This window comes from Solanum pennellii, chromosome 5, assembly GCF_001406875.1.
Source record: "Solanum pennellii chromosome 5, SPENNV200".
Taxonomy (NCBI): domain Eukaryota; kingdom Viridiplantae; phylum Streptophyta; class Magnoliopsida; order Solanales; family Solanaceae; genus Solanum; species Solanum pennellii.
The window spans coordinates 12955577-12982210 of NC_028641.1; the positions used below are offsets into that span (position 1 = coordinate 12955577).

Below are 26634 nucleotides of genomic sequence, written 5' to 3' on the forward strand. Positions count from 1 at the left end.
CTTGGCTAGAATGCGGGAAGAAGCCATGGCGGAGCAAACGGAAGTCTTGGAAAGGGACGAGGTAAGAACAACACAACCTATCTTTGATAAAACCCCTGATATAGGCAGGTACTCCTCTTCTTCCTCTGACTCTGGAAGCGAGGAGGAGCCTTTGAGATGGAAGGTTGAGAGACGAGAGAAAGAGATTTCTAGAAAAGGAAAAGAAAAGGTTGTAGAGGAGACAGTTAGGAGACGGCCTACTACTAGGTCTGCCGCCCAAAAGTTGATGACTGATGCCTTGAAGGCAAATGCACGTTCTACTGCTGCAGTTAGAAGTGCAAGATCCTTCAAGGTATCCAATTTTAAAATACCTGAAGAAAATGTGGTTGAGTTGTCTGGTGGGGAAGTGGAAAAGAAGACTAAGAAGAAAAGTTCTGAAAAGAAAAAGGGAAAGGTTGCAAAAAAGGTTGAGACCATAAAGACAAAAGGGAAGAGATCTGAGGGAAAGAGGAAACGGTCACAGGGACCTGGTTCCCAAGCCAGGGAAGATGAAGGTGTCAACTTGCAGGAAGTGGTTGACAACCTGAGAAACCAAGCAGTCTTAGCAGGAAGAGTTTTTGATATGGGTATCATAACTCTTCATGGCATGGATTCTCTACACGATATGGTGGAGATCCAATCTTGGCTGCACTTGTTCAGCAAAAAATCTCCCATCCTCTATGAAGAAGAAGTACGTTAATTCTACTATAATGTTCAATTCAGGGAAGATGGGAGCCTCCTCACTCGGGTAAATGACATTGCTATATTTTTAGATGAGGATGTGTTGGGCAAAATTCTCAGGGTGCCTAAAGAGGGGACCCGGTCTGTACTGGGCAAAACTTGCTCTTTTGAGTTTGCTTCTGTGATTTCAAACACACCCACAACCAAGGTTGCTGGGATTTATAAGAAAATCATGAAGAGTGAGTACCAGTTGGTTTTTGAGTTTGTTAACAAGGTTCTCCTTCCTCGCACTGAAAAGAGGACAGTAGCAACTGCTGCTGATTTATTTGTAATGGAGATGTTGTGCAACTTTGAAGCCCTGAACATCCCAGGCCTAATGCTTGAGCATATCCATAAAACAGTCATTGAGAGAAATGGTGTGCATGGAATGGGCTATGGATACTTCTTCACAGAGGTATTCAAATATTTTCACATTCCTCTCAGTACTGGAAGGATTGGGACGGTTAAACAGACTATCTCCGAAAGTACCTTGGTTGAGTGCGAGTGCATTGAAGGAAGAGGCTATCCAAAGAGCAAGATGGCTCAACTTATTGAAGATCAGGATCAGCTAAAGCAAGAGGTTGAGGAGCTCACTGTGCGTTTGAGTGGTAAAGAGACTGAGATCGCTACACTCAAAGCAGAACTGCTTACTGCACAGAGTGAGGGACCTGGTTCTTCAGTGGTACAAGCTCTGGAGAGAGAGAATGCTGAGTTGAAGGCGAAGATAACTGCCCTGCAAGAAAAGGCTATCAAAGATAATGATGCTGCCAATGCACGACTCACTCTTGTCATCAAGTCCCTGTCTCATCCTCCCCCCTCTTCCTAGCGTGTTAAACAATCATTCCCTGTGTTGTCTTTTTTGTTGTGTGGCTTATCATTGTGTTATGGATATTCTGTTTTATTTTAATGTATTAATGTTATGATGGCATGCTGGTTAACTTATTCCTTTGCTGTTCTGATTATCTTCCTTTGTGCATGCTCTTCTCTTACTGATTGATTGCTCTTTAGCTTTGATCTTGTATCAGTATTTCTGTTGACATCATTGGTTTACTGCATATCTTTTTTATGATGCCAAAAGGGGGAAGTAAAACTGTAAGTAGCTAAATGATTATTCATGTGGGGGAATACAGTGAGGGGGAATATTCAGTGAGGGGGAATATAGCAAGGGGGAACAAAGTTGGAGAAGATCTGAGATCATTGTTTGTCATCATCAAAAAGGGGGAAAATGTTATTTGTAGTTTTGATGATTTGACAAACTTAGGGACCTCGTAAAGGTACCAGGTTTCTTATTTGAATGTTGCAGATGAAACAAACTCAGGGACCTAGTAGAGGTACCAGGCTCTCATGGTGACGAGCCTGTTGACTGCCAGCTGGAGACGGTACAGAAAGTAGGTGCACACTTCCCGATGGCGTCAGAAAGTGAGACTTCTCCAACCAATGGCAAAGAGTTTAAGGAAAGTGACTTGTCCATATAAAAGGCACTTTCCTAAACATCTTTCATAGTTTTTGCAACTTGAGATAAAACTCTTCAAGAACATTTGCAAAGGCTGCTAGCAAACAAAGGCAGAATTATTCCAAGAACAACAGCAATCTCTGGAGCTTCTCGTATAGTTGTTAGGAATATATTCTCTTGTTCTTAAACTGTAAACTATTCCTGAATCTATAAAGGAATCAGTGGGTGGTGTCAAAAGTCTAGGTTGTCCAGGTGGGATAGCTTAGTGGGTAGATTGTTTTCTACTTAGGCTTATTAAGCAATCGAGACTATTGCTTAAACGTGAGATTAAAAACTTCTTCTCACACTTGTTGTAATCGTGTTTTACTTTTGCTTTTGAAGATTAGTGAAAACGATTGAAAATCCTGTTGGACAGGTCGTGGTTTTACTCCCTTAAGCAAGGAGGTTTCCACGTAAAATCATCTTGTTGATTTTACTGCATTTAACTTTCTGGTTTTATTCATTAGTGTAGTAAGGGACCTGGTCCATTACTCGTTAAGTGAAGGCATATATTCTATCAGGAACCATAAGGCGATTGAACCTAAGACATTATCGTTTGTCCTACCTAAGTCTTGGAGGGTAAAATTACCTGGAACCTGTGTTTGTGAGAGGAGCAAGCACCTCGTGGAATAGACAAGGTACACATCAGTTGGTCGAGCCACCACTATAGTTAATCAAAAGTGTCTCCAAATTCTTTACCTTTTTTTCTGAAAAGTTATAATTGTTCCAACACAACATCAAATTTCATTTTGCAACTCCAATATTAAACATTTTTTTTTCTTGTTTTCAAATGATGTCCAGACGACTATAAATCATGTTCAGAATATGCTAATGATGCCAAGGATAGTTGAAGAATAGTAATTCAGTCAAAAGTTCAAGAGAAAAGGATGGGCAAACAGTCCCAGACACTCTGTTAAACTATTTGGTTTTTCTACAAATAAAGAGCTTTTCAAATTGTTTAAATATGTTGGGTATATTTCTTCACTAAGAAAGTTCATCAAGAAATATTAGAACCATGTTTCCTTTGTGCAAATTTATGGAGCACCAGCGAAATTACAATATAAGTTCAAATTTGTAGCATGCATACCTTTGGTTAAGTTTTTATTTATTTTAAAGACACTACCCACAAAAGAGGTGGTCGTTAGTTTATTACATCAATAAATAAACTATTTTTACTGAAAAAAACAATGAAGTAGAAACTATCTTATCTTATCTTACATAGAGAGAAAATACTAATAATTAATTGTAAAGCATTTCAACTATCAGAACAATAACACATAAAGAATCAAGAGTTTGCCTATCTTAAATACAATGTATGCATTTGCAATTGGAAACCATATCATCCAAAACTGTTCATGATTTAGTGCCTCCAATCCATTCTTGATTTTCATAAAATAAGAAGAAACTTGAACACGCTGAGATGTTTGTCTTAAGCTTATAGTTAAGTAAAAATAAAACATGAGCCCCTAAAACTAAATGGTAAGGGTAACACATATACGATAACATAAAATTAAATTGATATCGTTTGCTATAGTTCTGAGTCATCAGTAGGGAATGACAACAAAATCCCTATGGTGTAAGTACACAACAAAGTCATGGAGTTATTCTTTACTCTAAAAGAAAACATTGCTTTATTTTTATTTACTTATTAAAAAAAGAAGAAAAAAAAAAGGGGGGGGGGGGNGGGGGGGGGGGGAGGAGATTATTGAATTATAAAACACCTATATTGCTACTAAATCACTACAACTCATTACTATTAACATATTATTCTAGCATCCATTTCATTTAGTGAAATAAGCAAAGAGAAGAAATGATAACATTCCACCAATAGACCAAGTTTATGTTGGGTTTTATTTGCCCTAAATTTCTTACCATAAATAGGTTTTTCTTTTAGGAAAAGGTTTAGGACTTTATAAATAGAGGAATGTTCCTTCTAACTTAATCAGCATTCACAATGTAGTCTTAAGGGCTTTGAGAGTTTTGGTTAGGGGGAAAATTTATGGGTCACAAGCTTGATATGTTATCACTTGTGTGAACCTCCCATGTATTATGAGTGAATTGGTTGAGGTTGTTTCTCTCTGTATTTTGTACTCTCATATTTATAGTGGATTGCTCATCTCCTTTGTGGACGGAGGTCGATTGACCGAACCACGTTAAATCTTTGTGTCTTTTGGTATATTTCTCGTGTCTTCTTACTCGTGGTCTTTCGAGGTTTGCTTTGCTAGCTTCCGCGTTTACACCTGCTTATTTTTTGTCCTAACAAGTGGTATCAGAGCCAGATTCAATGATGGAGTTAGGTTTAGTGGTTCGACAATCGATGATTGAACCAGGTTAGAAGGAGGTGTTCATCATGACGGGTGTAGTTTTAGCCGCAACCTTTTTGACAGTAATGAAGATTTTGTTGGAGAAATTGTTTCAGAGAGGTTCTCTGTGTTGAGACATAAATTTTGCACAGGAGATTATGGAGAGGAGAAGCAAGTTGTTGAAGATTAAGTGAAGAAGGTGGACAAATTTATTTTGTCAGAAATTCAGGCCAAGGGGGAGATTTGTTGGGTTTTATTTGCCCTAAATTTCTTACCATAAATAGGTTTTCCTTTTAGGAAAAAGTTTTGGATTGACTAATCCTTTTCTTGTAGGAAAAGGTTTAGGACTTTATAAATAGAGGAATGTTCCTTCTAACTTAATCAGCATTCACAATGTAGTCTTAAGGGCTTTGAGAGTTTTGGTTAGGGGAAAAATTTATGGGTCACAAGCTTGATATGTTATCACTTGTGTGAACCTCCCATGTATTCCGAGTGAATTGGTTGAGGTTGTTTCTCTCTGTATTTTGTACTCTCATATTTATAGTGGATTGCTCATCTCCTTTGTGGACGTAGGTCGATTGAACGAACCTCGTTAAATCTTTGTGTCTTTTGGTATATTTCTCATTGTCTTCTTACTCGTGGTCTTTCGAGGTTTGCTTTGCTAGCTTCCGCATTTATACCTGCTTATTTTCGATCCTAACAGTTTAAAGTTCCTACTTACAACTCAAGTACTTGCAACATTGTAAAGGAGAATTCTACATCAAAATTCAAAACATATATATATTCAAAAAAGTTAAAAACAATTAGCAAACTTCCACACAAGTATTTGATTATTAAATTGGCTCATTATTGCAACTTCAAACTTGAAATATGAAATTAGAAGTTTGAAAAAATACATTTATGAAATTTATGAATTTCACTTACGAATTTGTCAAGGATCTATCCGAAATAACCTCTTCGCATACACAGAACTCTCCTTAGACCTCATTTGTGAGATCACATTGAATTATTGTTGTTTGCACTTACAAGTCTCAACTGTATTTTCATATCCAACACAACTTCAACTTCTAAAGACCCTTTTTCAACTAAACTTCAAATACTACTTTTTCTTCTCAAAAGACCAATAAATTTATTTTTAATTGCCTGCTTAGACGACTAAAAACTTCGTCTCACCTAAGCACAATAGTATATAATTAACAAGATGACAAAAAGATTATCTTGTCTTGTTTGGCTATGGTTTTTGAACAAAGTTACTAACAGGTTGATTTTTAATACAAGAAACAAAAATTGGTATGTGTGTGATTATAATGCAACATCAACAACTGGTAAATCACACAAGAAAAGAAAAAGGCAATTTGACCTTTAGTTCTTTGGTAAAAGAGCAAGTGAATAAACCAATGGAAGATAGCAAGGTAAGTGACTAATAAGATTATTACCTCCCCTTCAACCCATAACTCTCAATATATAAGAAATTTGGAGCCAGTATGGAGAGTAATAGTTTAAGACTTATAAGCCAAAGTCATAAGTTATGATTTTTGGATTATTTTGTAATTTTGTCTTAAAAACAAGTGTTTAAAAACACGTTAACCTTACCCAAACACTCTAAAAATTCATAAAATATAGCTTGTTAAAAGCACCTAAAATAAGTCATAAATCTGAATAGGCTCTTAGTCATTAATCCTTAAAGAAATTTTAGCTTCTTTACCGTCTAGACCATAAAGTATCAAACAAATTGTCATGTTAAGACCTAGTTTGACCATCATAAAATCCATAACAGTCAAATACACATTTATAAGACGTGTTCGCAGAAAACCTTGACATGATTTGTCTGCACCAGTTCGAATTACTTTGATATACTATTGAGTATATATGAAAACTATGATCACGTTTTAAGTGGGCGTTTGGCCATGAAGACCAAATATTTTTCACTTTAGTTGGAATTTTTAAAGTTAGAGTTGAAGTTGTGTTTGATCATACTTTTAACAACGAATATTTAGAATTTGAATGTATTTTTTCTAAGTATGATTTATACTCCCCAAATTTCAACAAACTAGCAAAATCACCCAACTTGAAACATATACTTAAATCTACTCTTAAAGAGTAATATCTCAATATAGATAGCCACTTAATGTCATAAATTAGATCTCGTAACTAGCTAATATTCACTTTTGTTTGGAATTTTTGAAGTTGGATTCTAATTGCACAAACTTTTCATTTTCGTTGTCGCACTCATATCAACACAACATGGATAGGTGTACGATTCAATCAACCCATCCATCTTGAGATTTAATTCTCAAAATAAAATATATAACAAATTTAAGGCAAGGAAAATGGCATCTTTAATCCGTTTAACTTTTCCTCTTGGTCAATATTTGATATTTATAAATGTTTTCTTTCCCATAGAAAAGGGAATAATTTCTAAATTAATTATTCGCATGTTGATCTTTTGAAAATTAATTTTTTTTTAATGCCCATCTTGGAGAAAGAAAGATTGAATTCTACAACACACATATAAGTTTTTCATAGGATCTTTCAAAATTTAGAATATCTCAAAATATTTTATAGTTATGAATTTTTTAGTCAAATCCCAACAGTTGCACTCATACTTAGATCCAAGGCACCAAAAGAAAGAATAGACAAAGAAAATTGATTTTAATTGTAATACCACATTACTACTCTTGCGTCTCTTCGTCCACAACTCAAAACGCTGCTTGAATGGTTGAATTCATACATTACAAAAAATGAAGATAAGCACTCTTCAGCAAAAGGCATGCTACCGAAAAAGGGGATGAAGAGAGAAGCTCACGGCCAAGGGGAAGGGAAGACCGGGAAAAAATCAATAGGAAAAGCTTCTCACCTCTCACTCTAACGAAAAAAGGAAGCTAGATCTTGCAACTGTAAATGATAAGTTGATCAGTTACGAGCATATGATTGAATTATTAATTTGGGATGCTCCAATCATATGACCAATGTTGTGCAGAAGCTTTATCAACAAGAGCGAATATAAAGGTGGTAAGTGTGGTGACTACAAATCATATATTATTATAAGTGGGAAGCTCCAGAGTGAAAAAGTTGAATTACTGTTTTATCCCTACACTAGATGAAAAGACTATAAAATATTTAATTAAATTCATCTAATATAATTAATTAAACATTTTTATCTTTAAATAAAGAAAATACTTCTTTAATAATTTGTGTAAAAAAAATGTAAATATATGTTTAAATAAATGCTAAGTATCATATTGACTACAATACAATAAATGTTGTAAAAATTTAAGGAATCCCATAGTGTAATACAATAATTACATTCTGTCCCGACAAATTTAGTATTTACTAAAACTCCCTCAAAATTATTGTGGCGTGATACATTAGTATTTGTGATACATGGTAAATGATACACAGTAACTTAAAACTGTTAAGATTAAAAGGGGGAAAAAATGGAACATTTAAATTTGTTATCTAAATCAGCTTAAATTACGGTAACAGTTCATTAATAAGCATTAATTCAGCACGTAATTGGATAACAATTTCAAATTTTGAAAATTCAAGATTATATCATCTAGTTTGAAGACATTTTTATGAACATCCAGTTATTAAACTTATTGACTGATACATGATAACAATTTTCAAAAACTCGTGATACATAGAAAATCATATGATACACATCAAATTCATGTATCAATGCATCGTCTAAACACTATAACACACTGAGTCGATATGTATCAGCAAGCACATTTGATGGCGCAGTTATTAAACTTATTGACTGATACATGATAACAATTTTCAAAAACTCTTGATACATAGGAAATCATATGATACACATCTAATTCATGTATCAATGCATCGACTAACACACTATAACACACTGAGTACTTATGTATTAAACTTATTGTCTGATACATGATAACAATTTTCAAAAATTCATGATACGTATGGGATTCCTTTACTAAAATTTTTACTAATTTCAACAATAATGGTTGCTGCTTCTTTTCTCTTTTTTTTTTGGTGTATTTTGTCAACCATTAATTTATCTAGTCAAATTATACCAATCAAAATACACCAAAACGTATAAATGGTGGATTAAGTAGCCACTAATTTCTCCTTCCAAAATTAATTACTCCGTACTTACCCCCAAGTTAAGTACAGTAATTACTAATGATATACCACACAAGTATATATACGACAGTAGGGAACCGCCGGAGCCCCGCAGAGGGTAGAAATCACGCCGTTGGCTTACATCGGCTCTCCTATGAAAAATCATAAGAAGAAGAACCAGATAATAATGGTCCAATTTTCAGAAATTTCATATTAAATGTTGTGAAATATTTTTAATTAAAATTAATAATTCAAAATTCAAAAAGTGATTCAGAAGATTGAGTGTTTTAGTGGAGAAAAAATAGGCATGATATTGGGGAAGTGTGTTATAGGAGAAAGAATGTTATGTATCTCTAAACTTCTACTAAAATTAAAAAAAAGGGAATTATGTAATATTTAAAAAAAGAAGGGAAAATTAGAGAATACTAAACTTATAGTTGTGTATTTAAGTTATTTTTAATAATTTCAAAATTGGTTTTTAATATTCTTTTATGTGTATTAGTACATATGTTGAATACTTATAGTCATTCGTTTTAACTTTACAGAATAACTAAAAATTTGAATTTTAATTGTTTTGGAAAGTTAACCATTTTTAAAGAATAAAATATAAAGTGTCCTTTCACTTCTATAATAAAGAGATTTAATGATATTTTAATGATCTTTTTCTAACTTGACTTTTGAGTTTTTATATATCTTGACTATAAATACCATTGTGTGCTTCACTAATTTTCCAGTCTGTAAATTATGTCATGATATATGTTGTTTTAGTTTTGAGATAGCTACTTCTCTTCATTCATTGTATCTTAATATTTGTTTGATAATTTTATTGTAGATTAACTAAAATCTGCTAAGATTTTTCTTCTATGTGTTTAAGTGGAATTTTTATTTTGTGTTATTATATTAGAAATGAAGATATTATACATTTGTTGATGTTCATTAATAATATACTTGTTACTTTCACCTTTCATCCATGAAATGGGTTAATGACATATTCGTGACAATCCTTTGAGTCCCTCAATTATATCCTATCGAAGAGATTTTGAATAATTGGAAGAGAATAAAGAAAGTTGTCATCTCTTTTTCTTTCACATTGTTACTACTTTTTTCTTTCACATTGTTAATTTTAGCATCAATTTATAATATTTTTGTTGATTCTTTAGAGGTGTTCTTTTATTTACCATTAAAAAATTTCTATTTTCTTTCCTATTTGATAAATAAATAACTACAAATAAAATATTATTGTACACAATAAGACTTTGAATTTTATGATTTAAGTCTTTGCATGGTTGATAATTGTTCTTGCTTTGACAACCACGTAAGTTGTATAGCTTTTAAAGTACTTTTTCTTGATTTACTATTTTATTTTACATACTTTATAGTAAAAATAGAATTATTAGTTCTATTAAAAGTGTGAAGCAACAAAATTAAGGTTGGATTACTAGAATAATCCTATAAATTTGAAGAAATTGAAGGGTTACTTAATAATTAAATACACTTAATTTAATATATTGACCATATTCATCTACTAAAAGTCTCTTGCTACGAAATATGTAAAGATGTTTGAAACTTTGATTCCTATCCTTCACTTTCTTTCATTTAATTCATTTTAATTCTAATATGAAGTTTAAGTTCAAATTGTCCAACTTAATTAATTACTTTTCTCTTAGTTAAGTTAAAACCGTCTTTACAAGAAAAAGGTACATATACCTTCCATTACAAAAGAAAGACTTTTTTGAATTTCTTGAAAAGAAAATTTGAAAGTTTTCTTATATATGTGAGTTTTCTTATATATGCCTTCTATTTTGCCTAATATTTTCTTATATATGTGAAAGTTTTCTATATATTTTTCTTAATTAATTATTGTAATTTGTAACTATTTTTTTGTTGATCTATTTTTATGCTATCAGCAAATTACTAAATCAAAATGTGCGCACATTTAACATATAATTATTTTTCTTTCACAATATTTGTGGTTTCTTCGTCTTTATTATCAAAGAGGTCATATAAACACATCGTTACAACAAATTCATGCAATTTAGCTTGGAGAACACGTGCAACGCACGTGCCTGGAACTAGTATTACTAAAAGCATGAACAAAAAAGTTAAAAGTTGAATTACGATTTTACCCCTTCTATAAATTAAATTGTTATAAAATATTTAAATATTTGATTGTATAAATTTAATTAAATATTAATTGAATTTTAGACTTCATAAGATTAACTCCTCATTAAATATCTAATTTATTAATATTTATCATCTATAATCTATATGTATATAATAATTATAATTTTTTTTACAAAAATCTTTACCTAAATTTCTTTAATTTTCCTCTTCTTGTAACTTTTTCCTTAACCCCTCTCATGAATAAAATAATTGATGTGGATAAAGTATTATCCTTAATGATAAATAACGAAATTTAATAATTTAAAGGGTGCAAATCTACAAAATGGATGCTTAATTACATGATAAGAACTTTAGTTGTTCTTTCTACATGGTTTGCTAACTTTAATTTNAGGTTTTGAGAGAGTAGAGTGTATACAAATGTTATCTTTACCTTGAGAGAATTCTATTTGCGAGCATGCAAATGTTTTCTAAGAGATAGTAGGTTTTTTGATAGGCCATTGGCTTAAAAGAAGAAGAGGAATGAAAATGAAATGAAACGAAANATCTTTTGATATTCCTTCTATTCTATTTATATAAATTCAACTTCTTTATCTCATGAAACCCCTACCAAGATTATTAGGCTATTATTTTTATTTTATAATTAAAGTAGATGATGAATACTCTTGAATTTTGATAGGATGTGAAAGGAGTCGATAAAAACTCAGGGAGTTCTAATTTTGTACTTATTTTTTCATCTATATATACATCAATCTTATAAGAATAATGTCTATATTGTATTTTTTATTAAATATTCTGTTTCTTTGTCTTTCTCTCTCTATTAGACTTCTTAATTTAGTTTTCTACCAATGTTTTATTGTTGTAAGTCTTTATTCTTATTTTGTAATTGTTACATTTTATTATTCATTACAATTTACATATATNTTAATGTTTTATTGCTGTAAGTCTTTATTCTTATTTTGTAATTGTTACATTTTATTATTCATTACAATTTACATATATATTTCCATGAAATTTTAGTCATTCTAACATATGTATAAAAATTCACATGAAATACACGTGCGAAGCACGTGCTCAAAAACTAGTAATTCAAAAATGCCAATAACTTATAATATTGGTAAGATGTGTTTGTTCCTTGTCATAGCTCTAGACAAGTGGAACTTTGAAATATATACCATGTCTATTATTATATGTGTCACAACTAACAAATTCAGGAAACACTGCCTTGTTTAGGCCAAATGACATACCGTATATCAAAATTTGGAAGTCACAAGCATATCAATCATCTAGGGAAGAAGATTCGAGTAAATCTACAGCATACCAGCTGAAATACCTTATGTAGTATTTGATGAAGCACCAACTTGGTGGGACAAATTAGTTGTACCAGATTCAAGAGAATTGAAGCAAGAGTTGCAACATAAAATTGAAGGTATGAGGAAAACACAAATCATATACAAAACAACTATCTTCAAAAGGATAAAATAAGAGCCCATGGCAAATTAGAGTACATAAACCCCACAAAAGTTGCAATAGGGAGTCCAAGAAGCTCCACAACCTCAACTTAATAGAACGATACGACTGAAATGCCCAAACGACAAATATATAGATGCAATAGAAATCCATTGAAGTGGTCAAAGATCGAAGAGACTACTACCATTGAAAAAGCTTTAAAGCGTAGGGATCAGAATAATCCGGCAAAGATTGAGATTTTAAAAGGGCATGGACATCGTGATTCTTGTAGAATTTCAGGGATTGCTAATGACAAAACACAGAACAAATTAAGTGACAATTGAGGGGTAGTGTTAAGTATTCATCACCAACTTAATTTTTCCCCTGTCGTAATTTATGTGGCAGTTTCGTTTTCGAGAGTCAAACAGTTTAAGTTTGACCAGAAATTTGTGCGTGAAACCTTTGATTTTTTTAAATGAAATTTATATAGTTGTAAACTACGTAAAAAGTATTATAAGCCAAAATAATTGATAATTTAATATAATTAAAAGATATATGGAAAATTTAAGGCCAAAGATAGACTTGTTTGAAATTCGAAATCTGAAAAGTATCACATAAATTGGGATGGAGGGAGTAATATTTAAAATATTTCAAAGAAAATCTAGAATATTCAAGAGTTGAACAAAAATTGAAAAAGGATCTCCAGAATGAGTGTTCCTGACAAGAAGTCTAGAAATATTATATAAGTAGTAATTTTAGAATAAAATAATTAGAGAAACATTCTAGAATAGAGTAGTAATATCCTTAACTAAATTCTTTCATCACAACTTATAAATAGAGGTAGTTCATTTGAGATGTGTGTGTTCTCAATAAGGTGTACTCAGATAAAGCAAGTGTGCCCAAATATGTTGAGCACAAGTAATTGAAAGACCTGTTATTGTATGTCTTCCAAAACCTGGGTATAAATTGTTGATTAATATTATTACCATTGTATGTTAGACTTGTTTATGAGCATGCGGTAGTAGTCTATGAGCTCTAGATTGAACAAACATTTTTTGTTAGGAAGGAAATAACTAGGACCTTTGCGTATTTCTTTTAAACCTTTCGTTGTTTCTTAGCCTCACTTGGTCCTCTTTTCTTTTTCTTCACATGTAATTTCAATTAGTTTGACTCCATCGTTTGATCGGAAAAGGGTCAAAAACCCTTAAACTATCTGAAATATCTCAGATATACCCTTAAACTATATTTTGGCTCAAAACTATCCTTTCCGTCAAACTATTGGGTCAAAAGTGTCCTTCTAATTAACGAAAATTGTTAAATGCCATGTGGATGCCACATGAATGCCACATGGCACCCCAATAGATTTCCACTGCCACATAGACCAAAAGTAAAAGGATCAAAAGTGCCCTTAAACTATCCGAAATAGCTCATATTTACCCGTAAACTATATTTCGACTCAAAACTACCCTTCCCGTCAAACTATTGGGTCAAAAGTGACCTTCTTATTGGCGGAAGTTGTTAAATTCCACATGTGCCACATTGACTAAATCCCTAAATCTTAATTACTCATTTTCCCCTCATTTCATTATTTTCCAGAAACATTTTACCCCTTCTCCCTCATTTCGCGGCTAAGGTTTCACAGTTTTCTTCGTCGCTGGGTTTCAAAGTGGATATTCATGGTTATAGGTTAGTTAACTTTTTTCTTATTTATTGTGTTTACAACCACGAAAATCCACTTTGAAACTCAGCTCCGAAAAAAGTTATGAAACCTTGGCCGCGAAATGACAGGAAAGTTGTGAAATTCTAACTATCATACTTTAAAATCGTAAACGTAATAAAATAAGAAAAAATATTTACCAACCTACAACCATGAATATCCACTTTGAAACTCAGCCCCAAAGAAAGCTATGAAGCCTTAGCTGCGAAATTAGGGGAAAGCTGTGAAATCCTAACTGTCATGCTTTGAAATCATAAACATAATAAAATAAGAAAAAATAAACTAGCCTACAAGCATGAATATCGACTTTGAAACCCAGCCACGAAGAAAAGTATGAAATCCTAGCCGTGAAATGAGGGAGAACGGGTGAATATATCATTTCTGAAATAATGAAATGAAGGGGAAGTAATTAGAATTTAGGGATTTAGTCTATGTGGCAGTGGAACCTTATTGGCATGCAATGTGACATTCACATTGCATTTAACAACTTCTGTTGATAAAAAGGGTACTTTTGATTCAATAGTTTGACGGAAAGGATAGTTTTGAGCCAAAGTATAGTTTAAGAGTAAATATAAGCTATTTCGGATAGTTTAAGGGTATTTTTGACCCTTTCTATTTAGTCTACGTGGCAGCGAATCCTTTTGGCATGCAATGTTGCATCCATATGGCATCCACGTGGCATTTAACAACTTTCGTTAATAAGAAGGGTACTTTAGATCCAATAGTATGACGGGAAGGGTAGCTTTGAGACTTAATAAAGTTTAAGGGTATATATGAGCTAGTTGAAATAGTTTAGGGGTATTTTTGACCCTTTTTCGTTGTTTAATTTGTCTCCATAACTCCTTCCACACTAATGGAGTTCCCATCTATCATTTTATGTTACTCTTCTTTGCATTATCCCCACACTAAAAGAAGTGTATGTTTATGTGATTGGATGCCAATGTTTGTGCCTTTTCTTCTTTGTTCTCTTATTTGTGCCTTCACATGTATTTTCAATTAGTTTTACTACATTGTTTAATTTGTCTCCACCACTCCTTCCACACTAATGAAGTTCCCATCTATCATTTATGTCACTCTTCTTTGCATTATCCCCACACTAAAAGAAGTGTATGTTTATTTTATTGGATGCCAATATTTGTGCCTATTTTTCTTTGTTCTCTTTAATTGAAAAGACGAATTGGAGGGGGGGGGGTGATCTCTCTTTCTAACGTTAGAGGAAAATATTGGACAAGTAGTTAAATCTCTTTCTTTGGTATTTTAATAATCCAAGTGGTTAATCATTGAAATGTTCATTTAACTTTTAATTCATTGCATTGAAGTCACAAATTTAAATTTTGTAATATAAAAATAATTTTGCAATTTTAAGTATGTCTTTTGACTTAAAAACTACAATTACATTACTAATTATCTTATGTTACTTTTTAATAAATAATTCCTATTTAGTAATTTTGATCTCATATAACCAATTTAGCACTGGAACTGAAACATAGTTTGATTTGTATTTGAACCAATTTAGAATTAATCATCTTGCAGTAGTCAACCTTACATCAATGCACCTAAAGGATATCCCTATGCTTTGGTGGAGATGATTGTATGTCTGACATGGAGAAAGCCTTATGGTACATCAACAATTGTGAGTAGTTAAAGGAGATAAAGAGGCTATTACAAATTGAAATTGTTTATGAGACACAAAAGAGAGTCTGTCAACTGAAATAGGTGCCATGATGCAGAATTACATTATGGATTTCATATGCTATGCTCTAAATTTCTAGCATGTTAGAGGAGGAATCCTATTTCATTTTGAAAATGGCTTGCAGAGTTCGGCAAGCAAGTGTCCAACATGGATGAGAAGGTAATGCTAGGACTCTCTAAGATATCTTGTGAAATCAGAATTTTGTAGCCTAAAACCTGAAAAGAAATATAAATCATTGTTGAAATCTGGAAAAGACTTATTTGTGTCACTAACAAATTAGATTTGATAGGCACAAACTGATTTCGAAAATGATATGGGTAGGGTCGGAACAATGGATGACCTATGGGAAAAAGAAATCTGCTTGATAAGTGACCAAAAAATTCTCACGCGTAGGCGTAGGACCTCCGCGAAGTGCGTGAGATTACGAAGGGGATTGTTTTCTCAGAGCAACAGACTAGGGTTTTTTCGCCCGAACGTAATCCATGATGTGGTAGTGTTGGTTTTGTACAACACTACTAGATTAAGATTGTGATGTAGGAAGCCACCGGAAGAATTATGCATGGTGGTGATGTATTTTATGTAACTTCACACTAAAATATTGCACAACAAATATTTTCTCACTAATGCTCCAATGCCATGTGAGAACCAAGTAGGATTTTATATCCTACTAGGTAAATTACTCGTGCTTCGCATAGGATTGAACTATTTATTGAGCTTACATATGAACATTTCGTAATATTTGTATTTTCGATACATACACAATATTGTTGAGAACATTTTTGTCTTGAGGCAAAGCGTTCCTTTGAATCTTAAAGTACTAAAATTTTTAAATTTTCGTTTTTGTTGCACAAAAGTTATGATTCATAGAGAAATTTTAAGTATAAGAAAAAATTTTAAAAAAATCTCCATGGATATAATTTGTCAGAAGTAACGAAATTTTCTAAATTCCAAGAAGTTCTAAGGAACAACATCAGACGTTAAAGAAGAGACTAAAAAGTCTCCAATATAGTATGTCATCTCATGTATATGCCAAAAATGAATCTAAAATTGTTAATATCATGAAGGCATGTCGGTTAATATATTTTTCAAAAAGATAATATGTCGGGTTGTATCCAAGTTTACAGTTTACAAATTTAATTGAAAGGAGCCAAAAGAAAGAGTTATCGCTATAGAAGTTTATCTTCACCCCTTTTTCGGTAGCATGCCTTCTGTTGAAAGTGTTTGTCTTCATTTTTTTGGAAAAACACTTGATAATGGTTTCTCCAAAGTCTTCATCATTTACCGATAAATTTCCAACTTAGGTAAAGTTGGTTCCCTGGCCAACCTGCGTGTGGTCGTAATTATCTCTTTATACTCCAGTTTTAGACCATGAACCATGGTTCTCCTCATCCTTGTCTCTCAGATAGTATTCTCTGGATCTAACTTTAATATTTCATTAGATAAAAATCTTACCTTTGAGAAGTATTGATTGATCGTCATCATCCCCTATAAGATCGACATAACTCATTTCAAGTTGTAATTGTGCATAATTCTTCCCAAATGAAATCGTCATCAGGTGTCCCAAGCTTCTTTTAGTGTCTTGGCGTTCTTAATTTGTTGCACGAACTCATCTTCGATTGTTATCAGTGAGAGCATACATGGACCTTCCAGCTTTAACCTTCCTAATTTTTGTTGGTTTGGCATCAGTTGATGGTGTAGCATTTGATCCACCAACGATATCCCATAATTATTGACCGAGAAAATAATATCTCATCCTCTTATTCAACAATATGTAGCTTCATGCGTTGAGCTTCTCAATGTTTGTAGAGAGTGCTTGCAAAATCAGGTCATTAATCAATGGCTCGTGACTTGCTCCTTTGAGGTGCTACCTCATCCTTTACACCCACTACACTTCAATATCACTTGTTGAGATGATGAGCTCACAACTTGAATTTCATTATGTGATTGCAAAGTAAAGATCCACTTTAGTCTTACGATTCTTACCATGTATTTTTCTTGCACTCACACTCAAGCAACTATCTTTTGTTGCTCTATTTTGTTTTTTTTTAATCACTCACTTCTTGTTTGCTTACTTGCTTGAACACTCACTCTTTACCTGAGTTCAACTCATTTGAGCACTCTCTCTTTATAGAGTAAACCTTGTTGAGTGCACACAACCTAAATGAATCACTTTCATTTATATGTGGTGATGGAAGATTCAATCTATAGGTGGTGATGGAAGAATCACACTAAAGGATATTTACTATTCTATTCTAGAATATTCCTCAAACTACTTATTTCTAGAATATTTTTAGACTCCTCTCTAGAATACTCATACGAGAGATTATTTTTCTTCAATTCTCTAATGCTCTCGAATATTTTAGATGCTTCTTTAAAATATAGATTAATTTAAGTTCAAATTCCTTTCATCCTTTATATCTTATTGGACATGCTCCACTATCCTATAAAGCAGAGGCTAAGGCAGACCCACATGTGCCCTTGAGGGTACACGTGCACCTGTCTTCGAAAAATTATGTATATATATATTCTCTTGAGATAGACATATATTTTATTAGGCCCATAAAGACACTAAAGCCAATTGGGTTTGTTGTTATAGACGCTGAACCCCTTTGAGGCGAGGGGACTGGGTTCAAATCCCATTTGCTATTATTCTTGTTTTTTTTCAATATCAAATATCGAATAAAATAAGGGGATGGCACGCTATTCTTTTTTTTTTTTATCGAATATCGAATGATGGTACTCTATTCTTGTAATACATATATTGGACCCTAAACTTTACTTCAAATTTTAACTTTGACCTCCAATATTCATAATGCACAAACAGACACTTTAACTATCCAACTTTTAAATAAATAAACACATGAGTCCTACATGGCAAAATACATGTAGGACACCACATAGGACAAAAAATAACATGTAGGATGACATGTAGGACATGTGTGTCTATTTGTTCAATTTTATACAAGTTTAAGTGTCTACTTATGCACACCCAAAGTTGAAGGACATATATGTAATTTGAAGCCAAGTTAAAGGGCATATTTATGTATTATGCCTTTTTTTTTCAATATCGAATGTCGAATAAAATAAGGGGATTGCACAACCTTCATAGTGCAAAGTGAAATTTAAAACTACCACTCCACAAAGAAAACTTTATCTAATAGAGTCATTTTGTTTATACTTATACGTTAATATAGTAGTTTTATACTTTTATGTTTAATAAAATTATCATATGAATCGGTATTGGGTACGTGCTTAAACTAACATGCATTACCCGGTTATAGTGCACCCATCGCCTTCAATCTTAGGTCTGTCTCTGCCTAGAGGGCTTTCAAATCTACTTCTAAGATATACCCTTATTCCTAACTTTGATGTCTTTAGAAACAACCAGATTAAAGAGTCCATTTATAATTTTCATGCACTACTGTAGTAAATTTTCATCTTTGATGTTGTTAATGGGTATTTCAGTATTGGTGTTAACAACAAATTATCAGGAGTTCGGAGCCTAAAGGGTGAAAAATGTTAACAAAAATTTCAAAACGGTATATGAATTTTTTTTAAAACTAAAACGGCAAAATCGCTCACTAAGTAGCGATTTTTCCGTCGAAAAAAAGTAAAATCGCTGCTATAACAGCGATTTGTTAAATTTGATTTTTTTTTTAAAAAAATTGAACAAAATCGCTCCCGAAGGAGCGATTTTCAATATATATATATTTTTTATTATATTTTTGTTATGTCGCTGCTGAGGCAGTGACTTGAGTTCATTTTTTTTTTAAATTATTTTTTGTTTCTTTTTTCTTTTTTAAGTTTAAATAAATTTGTTTTTAAAAAAATCAAATCGCAGCGGTTTTTAATTAAATTATTTATTTTTTTTTAAAAGTCAAATCGCTGCCAAGGCAGCGATTTTAAATCAAAATCTTTTTTAGCGATTTGATTTTTTTAAAAAAAATTTAATTAAAAACCGCTGCAATTAGATTTTTTTTAAAAAAAATTATTTAAACTTTTTTGAAAAAAAAGAAGCAAAAAATAATAATAAAAAAAATTAAACTTAAGTCGCTGCCTCAGCAGCGACATATTAAAAAAAGAAAATTTTAGTTTGGAAATCGCTCCTTTAGGAGCGTGTCACGACCCAAAAATGGGTGTGATGGCAGTCGTCTTATCCCACCAAGACAAGTCAGCCTAAAACCCAATATCTAACAAAGTGCGGAAGTTAATGGCAATCCAACAAAACAATTTCTATTATGAAACCAAGTCATATTAATTCAATCCCCAAAACCAGGTTGTCACATGCACAAGCCTCTAATGTAAATATTAGAATTGAAATAAAATAGACGTCTAAAATGAAGTTGTCTTTCAAGTAAAAACAAAGTCATAAACTGGAGTAGGAAAGTTCGCTAAGATGACAAGCAGCTACCTCACAATCCTCCTCAAGATGCCTCGGAAACGAAGAGAATGGAAGGTATCACAAAAATCCAGGCTCGTAACCTACAAAAAGTTGTAGAAGCAACGGGTGAGTACCAAACCACGCGGTACCCAACAAGCAAACCTCTAAACACAAGTTAAGGGAACAAAATACGGGTACTCCTTACACCCTATCTGAACCTCCACACTACAAACAACTCACAATTTACCAAACACACAACTCAATAACCACACTCTATTAGTTTACATATTCTCAATAACAGCTCAATATTCAACAGTCACAATTTTCACAGAGAACTAACAAGATCAGCAAACCACGTATTCAAGCTCATCAATAATAAAATGTGTAATGCCATGAGATGCAATGTCAAGGATAGTGATGCATGTCTTCCCTAACGATACACACCCGCTGTCTCTCAGTCTGGGACCCATGGAGGACATATCTGTCCATGCATCTGTCGCGGCGCACGACACGATCCTCGATAATAGTAACCGTCACGGCGCGCGATACGTCCCTCGAAAAATAATATCCATCCTGGCGCGCGATACGACCCTCGAAATGGTACATCCTCTTATCACAACCATGTTTCAAATGAAGTGTGAATTACATACTAAAATAAAAATGAGGAGATAGCCATTTTGATAACAAAGCACAATTTGTAACAAGGAATACAACACCAACAAATAAGCAACAAGTCTCCAAATCATTCTCAACATCACACAAGGAAATACACGAATTTCATACGCTTAACAAGAGTTTAGAAATCCACTTGCCTTAGTCAATCGAATAATTACTCTTGGACTTGAGCCTTCCCTTTCCGTTGAGCTTCCAAACCAATGGAATCTATTCAAGTATATATTCACAATAAGGTTTCAGAACTAACAACACTCACACTTTTATGTGTTTAACCTTGACCTAAAAATTCACCCCAAATTTATAATCAAGTTTGTAATTCTTGATGTCAATTAACATTTCAACTATCATCTTTTTTCAAGTTTCAAGGCTAAGTTTAAATCTCATATTTCCTAAATTTCAAGTGTGGGATTAAGTCATAATTTCTCCAAACACTACAATACTATGTTTAACATATACTATAAGAAAATTGTGAAACCAAAAATTAATGTCATAAACACTAACCTTTACTATATCATACGACATAAAATTCACAACCCAAAACCATCAATTGATTGTCATAATTAATTAGCAATCACGTGGCCATCATTACATAATGATTGGCCACTGATGTATTCCTTTTCCAATTCCAAACATATGTACATAAAGTGGCAGAAGTTAATTTACACGATCAAACTTTCAACTCGTTTCACATTTAATTATAATAAAAATATAATAATAATAATAAGAGTAATGAGTCAGTATGCACAAACTTGCCTATATTATTGCTATATACATACATATGTGTGCAGAAACTAACGAGCACCTAGAGGCAAAAGAAACTTACTCGGAGCAGTTCGTAAGCCGCAGCTGTCAAAACTCTTCGCCCTTTCTTCTTGTTCCCTTTTTTTTTCTGAATTAATTAAGTACTAAAAGTGATAGGTTTTACCCACATATTTTATTAAATATAGGCTAAAGGGTATAGGATCTTAAATAAATTATCACTTTAGCCCATAAACTATGGATTAATTAACTTAAGTTAAACAAATATTCAAAATTCTAAAGAAGAGCTTTTGGGTCATTACAGAGCAATTTTGTTAATTTTTTTTTTAAAATCAAATTTAACAAATCGCTGCTATTGCAGCGATTTTACTTTTTCAAGCGGACAAAATCGCTACTTCATGAGCGATTTTACCGTTTTGGTTAAAAAGAAATTTCATATACCATTTTGTAATTTTTGTTAAGATTTTTCATCCTTTAGGCTCCGGACTCAACTTATCATGACATGCAGTAATTTCTCTACTACAATTAATTTTCCAATGCTCAAAGGCAAAGAAGACTTTCTGAGTTTAGAGGTGTGAGGTAGCATGAAATCAAGACTTACATCTTAACATTCCAACTAAATACGTACAATGTTTTAGACACTGCATATGACATAGGCATTGATCGGATCAATATAGGCTATATATACTACAATCGCGCCGTGAGTTTTATCAGATAAAAAAAATACTTTTGCAAATATGTAGGACTCAAAAAAGTATCATTATCATTATAAATGGGAACAGGGTTTGATATGTCCCTCAAATTTGTCATTTGGAGTTGATATACCCCTCGTTATAAAAGTGGCTCATATATGCCCTTACCGTTATACAAACGGCTCACATATACCCCTGCCATTACAAAATGGCTCACATATACCCTTCATTTAACGGAAGTTAATAAATTAGTTTAAAATTTATATTTATTACTTCTAATTTTTTTTTAAAAAATTATTTAGGGGTATATATGATTCTTCTATCAAAGTTCAAGGTATATTTTAATTTTTTCATACATAAATTATTTTTTGACTTCTTTTATTATAACTATTTGAGTTTGTTATTCTTATTTTGTTTTTTTCTTTCATTCCTTAGTTTAAAGGAAAAAAAATTAAACTATTTTTTTTGTGTGTATTATAATTTAATTTCGTATTCGAAGAAAAAATTTGGTCATCTACAATAAGTTTTACAAGAATATTAGTGAAACATAAATAAATTTGATTATCAAAATAATAATTATAAATTAGTCATTGAAACAAAAAAAATTCAAAAAAATATGTTTGACGAGGATTAAATTTACTCATATGAGATTATATTTTTTGGAAAAAATAATAAAAATTTAGATTAAAATTATTATTTTTTCATTTCCGTTTGAGGAAAAGGGTATATGTGAGCCATTTGTTTACAAGTAGGGGTATATATGAGCCACTTTCAGAACAAGGGGTATATCAGCTCTAAATGACAAAGTTGAGGGGTATATCAGCTTTTCCCTAAATACTTTCGTTATATTTTTCTTTTTATAGTATGTTTTAATAATAAAAAAAGTTTTCCATTAAAGGATTTAGTGCTTTTTAAAACATTACATATTTTAAGGCGAGTGATTTACATTCACAATTATTATTTATTATATTAAAAAACTTACACCAATTCAAAAACGTAGTAATCATTCAAATCAATATTTTGAAGTAAAAAAAATAAATGTGGAATGGTCTGGTGGACCCTTATACTTGTATGCGTTTGTATTGTGAACCCTTCTACTTAATCATTTGTCAACTGAATCCTTGAACTCAATAAAACACAATTTAATAAACCCCGATGACCATTGACCAAGCTTATGTGGCATTTGGATGTCTGAGTTGGCAAAAATGTGTAACCACACGCCTATTAAGGCGAGTGAGGAGCATTTTTAGCTTACAAAATATTTAAAATTATTTTTAAAAAATTATTTCTCATTTTTTTAACCATTAATTAAAAATCTTCTTCTTCTTCACCCATTCTCCTTCACTCATCCTCCTTCTTCAAGCATTACACCTCCCTCTGCCCAATTCTTTTTTTCATTTTAATCACAATCTATTATTATTTATTTAAATTATCTTGGCACCTCATTCAATCAACTAATTTGCCGATGGAGGGAGAGAGTAGCGTTGGCTGTGAGGTCACCGGACAACCTTAGAGACGCAGTGGAGTGAGAGAGAGGTCTGGCTGGTCAGCAGAGCGGAAAACGATGTGGGTGAGGGTGCGAGGATCTAATCATGGAGGCAAAAATGGTGATGGTGTGCGGCGGAGATAAGGTGCAAATGGTGATGGTGTTCGGCTAGATCTGGTGTGGTGGCTTAGAATGTTGGTTTTGTGAGGTTGGAGAAGGAAAGAAAAATGATTGTGACATGTAGCGGAGATGAAGGCAAGTAAAGGAAGAAATATCAGTGGTTTTGTCGACAACAATGGTGACGGCGGCGGTGGTTTGGGCTAGGAATGGGAATCTGTAAAGAGTTGTACTTAAAGACAACCTACTTTAAATAATTTAATTAATTTTTTTATCTTACCTTTTATTAAACAATTTCGATTAACAATTTTTAAAATAATTATGACATGGCAATTGTATATTTAATGTGTATATGACATGGCATTAATATATCTGATGTGTATTTGACATGTCATTGAATTAAAGGAGCGTGAGCTACACACATGGTTGGAGGGGTTTAAAATACTTATTTTGATTGAGTTCAAGGGTCAAATGATTAAGTAGAAATTTCACAATACAAACACATACAAGTATAAGGATCCACCAGACTATTTCGCCAAAAATAAATAAAAGAAGAACCTGTTGGTACTGGAGAATTCAAAGAGGCGTTCGCGACTGGAGAAGACGAGGACGACGACATCAACATCGCAGAGAACAGAGAGCTGTTTGGATTTCTTCATGAGTCCATTTCTCCGTTTGGAGAAAGTTGCTTGCCTACTGCTCTTATCTTCAATTCGCTTTATTTCCACTTTTTTCCTCCCCATTTCTTCAATCTCCCAAACCCTAAGTAATTCTCACAAATGAAAATGGTCGTATATAAGAAGATCTGTACCTCCATCTCCATCACTTTCACGAATTTCATAAAGTGCTATGAGTTTTATGGTCTCTCTTCCTTTTTCGAATCGCCTTAATTTCATGTTTACTTATAATTCCCACGCCTATTCGTCTTCTACAGATTCACCTCTCTTTACACCTCTAATTCTATTCTTTACAGGGGTAAATAAAATAGGAAAAGTTATATAAGTGAAATCCAGCCAATGAGAGATCGACACCTGGCTCGAAATGGAGATTCCAATGACGTAGGCCACTGGTAGCGGTGATGGCGGCGTGGTGTAAGTGGAAGAAAACGGTGACAGACGGGGTTTTGATTTTTACTCCCAAGTTTAAATAAAAATGACCTATTTTGACTTAAGTATTTTTTAAAAAAAAATTTGAATTTTATGATTTTAAATTTGATTTTATAGTCTTACATATATTAGGTGAAAAGTTAGACTTAGAAATAGTTCTGTATAAAAAATAGTTTAAGGATAAAATTTTGGTGGAATGAAATTTACGCGTATTGGGTGTTTATACTAAGTCAATACATACATGTCACGTGTTTAAACTTATAGTTCATTTTACTTAATCATAATTAATTGGCATGTGTTTTACTTCATTAAATCACATAATAATATAATCGGTGCGGGTACATTTTTTTACAATTTGGGTGTCTTATCTGAGTGTCATGTTTGAGATAATTAATTTCATCATGTATACTATAGTGATGAGCAAAGTTATCACATAAACATGATAGAATAACTAATAAGTTATATCACATGACAATTAATCTCGGATAATTGTTCTCGATTCCTAACTAAACAATCCCTTAAAATATTGTTAAAAAAATTTAGATTATTTGTTTTAGGGAAAATGGATGCCCTTAAACTATGAGAAAGGAACAAAAATGCCTCAGTTTATAGTTAGGCATAAAATTACCTTTGACGTTCATACTTTAGTTCAAAAATGTCCTTGTAGTCAATACTTTGGTCCAAAATCCCCTATAATTACTAAGTGGGTCAAAAATGCCCTTCTCCGAATAATTATATTATTTTTTTCTTTTAAAAAGATTTTCTTCTTAATTAAATTATTATAAAAGAATCATGTTCTTGTTTTCTTTCTTCAAAAATTACTTTAAAAGTAAAAATGTACTAAATATTTTTTTCTTAATCTCATCTTATCAATTAGAATAGAATAACTTCATGAACCCTTTTGACAGATAATATATGTCATATATATAAGATCATTGTATATCCATCATTAATTTATATTTATATAAGAAAAAATATAATAAATATTTTTTATTTATTTATTTATGAATTAAAATAAAATAAACATTTGCTAATTTTAAAAAATATTATTAGAGATAGAATGTGTTAAAAAGAAAATAAATAATATATTTATTTGAAAAATGAGCATTTTTTACCCAAAATAATAATAAGAGCATTTTTGGACCAAAATATTGAGGGGAGGGACATTTTTGGACAAAAATATAAACAGAAACATTTTTGTTCTTTTCTCATAATTTAAGGGCATTTTTGTTTATCCTTTTTCTTTTGTTTTAAACGAAAGAAGTAATTCAATAGGAGTAATAATGAGGAAAAAGGCAATAATAACTTGGAATATTTTTTTTACATCTTTATTTCCCTTAAATAGAAAACATTCCAAAATGAATCAATTGGTGAATAATGCAGGTTATTGTCTTATTTTCTTTATCTCTAGACTAAAGTCATCTACACTCCTTAAAGTTGTCCGCAAATTTTACTTAAACATCTCAACTAAAGGTTGTTCCTATTGAACACCTCTACCGTCAAAATATGTACCCATTAAATACTTTTTGATGACATGTCATTATAAGTGTAATACAATTGAAAGCAAGCGCGTGAAGCCATATATTTTTTTTTGCTGACCAATAATAAATGGACACATCAACCTAAGAAAATTCATAATCTAGACATAATTTATTTCTTTATTTTTTATTAAAAAAAGCCAGTTGTCTTCTCCAATTCATCTTCTCCCTTGAAATTCTCAATTCAAAATTACTTAAACCTCATCGGCCAAATCCTTTGCTACCACCATCCATCGACACGCCCCTTTTCCATATAATCCTTCATTCATTGT

General features: G+C 32.2%; 1 protein-coding gene across 1 annotated transcript in view; it reads right to left on the reverse strand.

The window, feature by feature from the left end:
• LOC107020050 (agamous-like MADS-box protein AGL27) overlaps positions 1–24625 on the reverse strand; it is a 58187-nt gene extending 33562 nt beyond the window's left edge. The window contains exon 1 of the mRNA XM_015220386.2: positions 24277–24625. Within this exon, the coding sequence (XP_015075872.1) occupies positions 24277–24461 (185 nt within the window). The 5' untranslated portion in view covers positions 24462–24625. The remainder of the gene's footprint in view (positions 1–24276) is intronic.
• Between the last annotated feature and the right edge of the window lie 2009 nt (positions 24626–26634).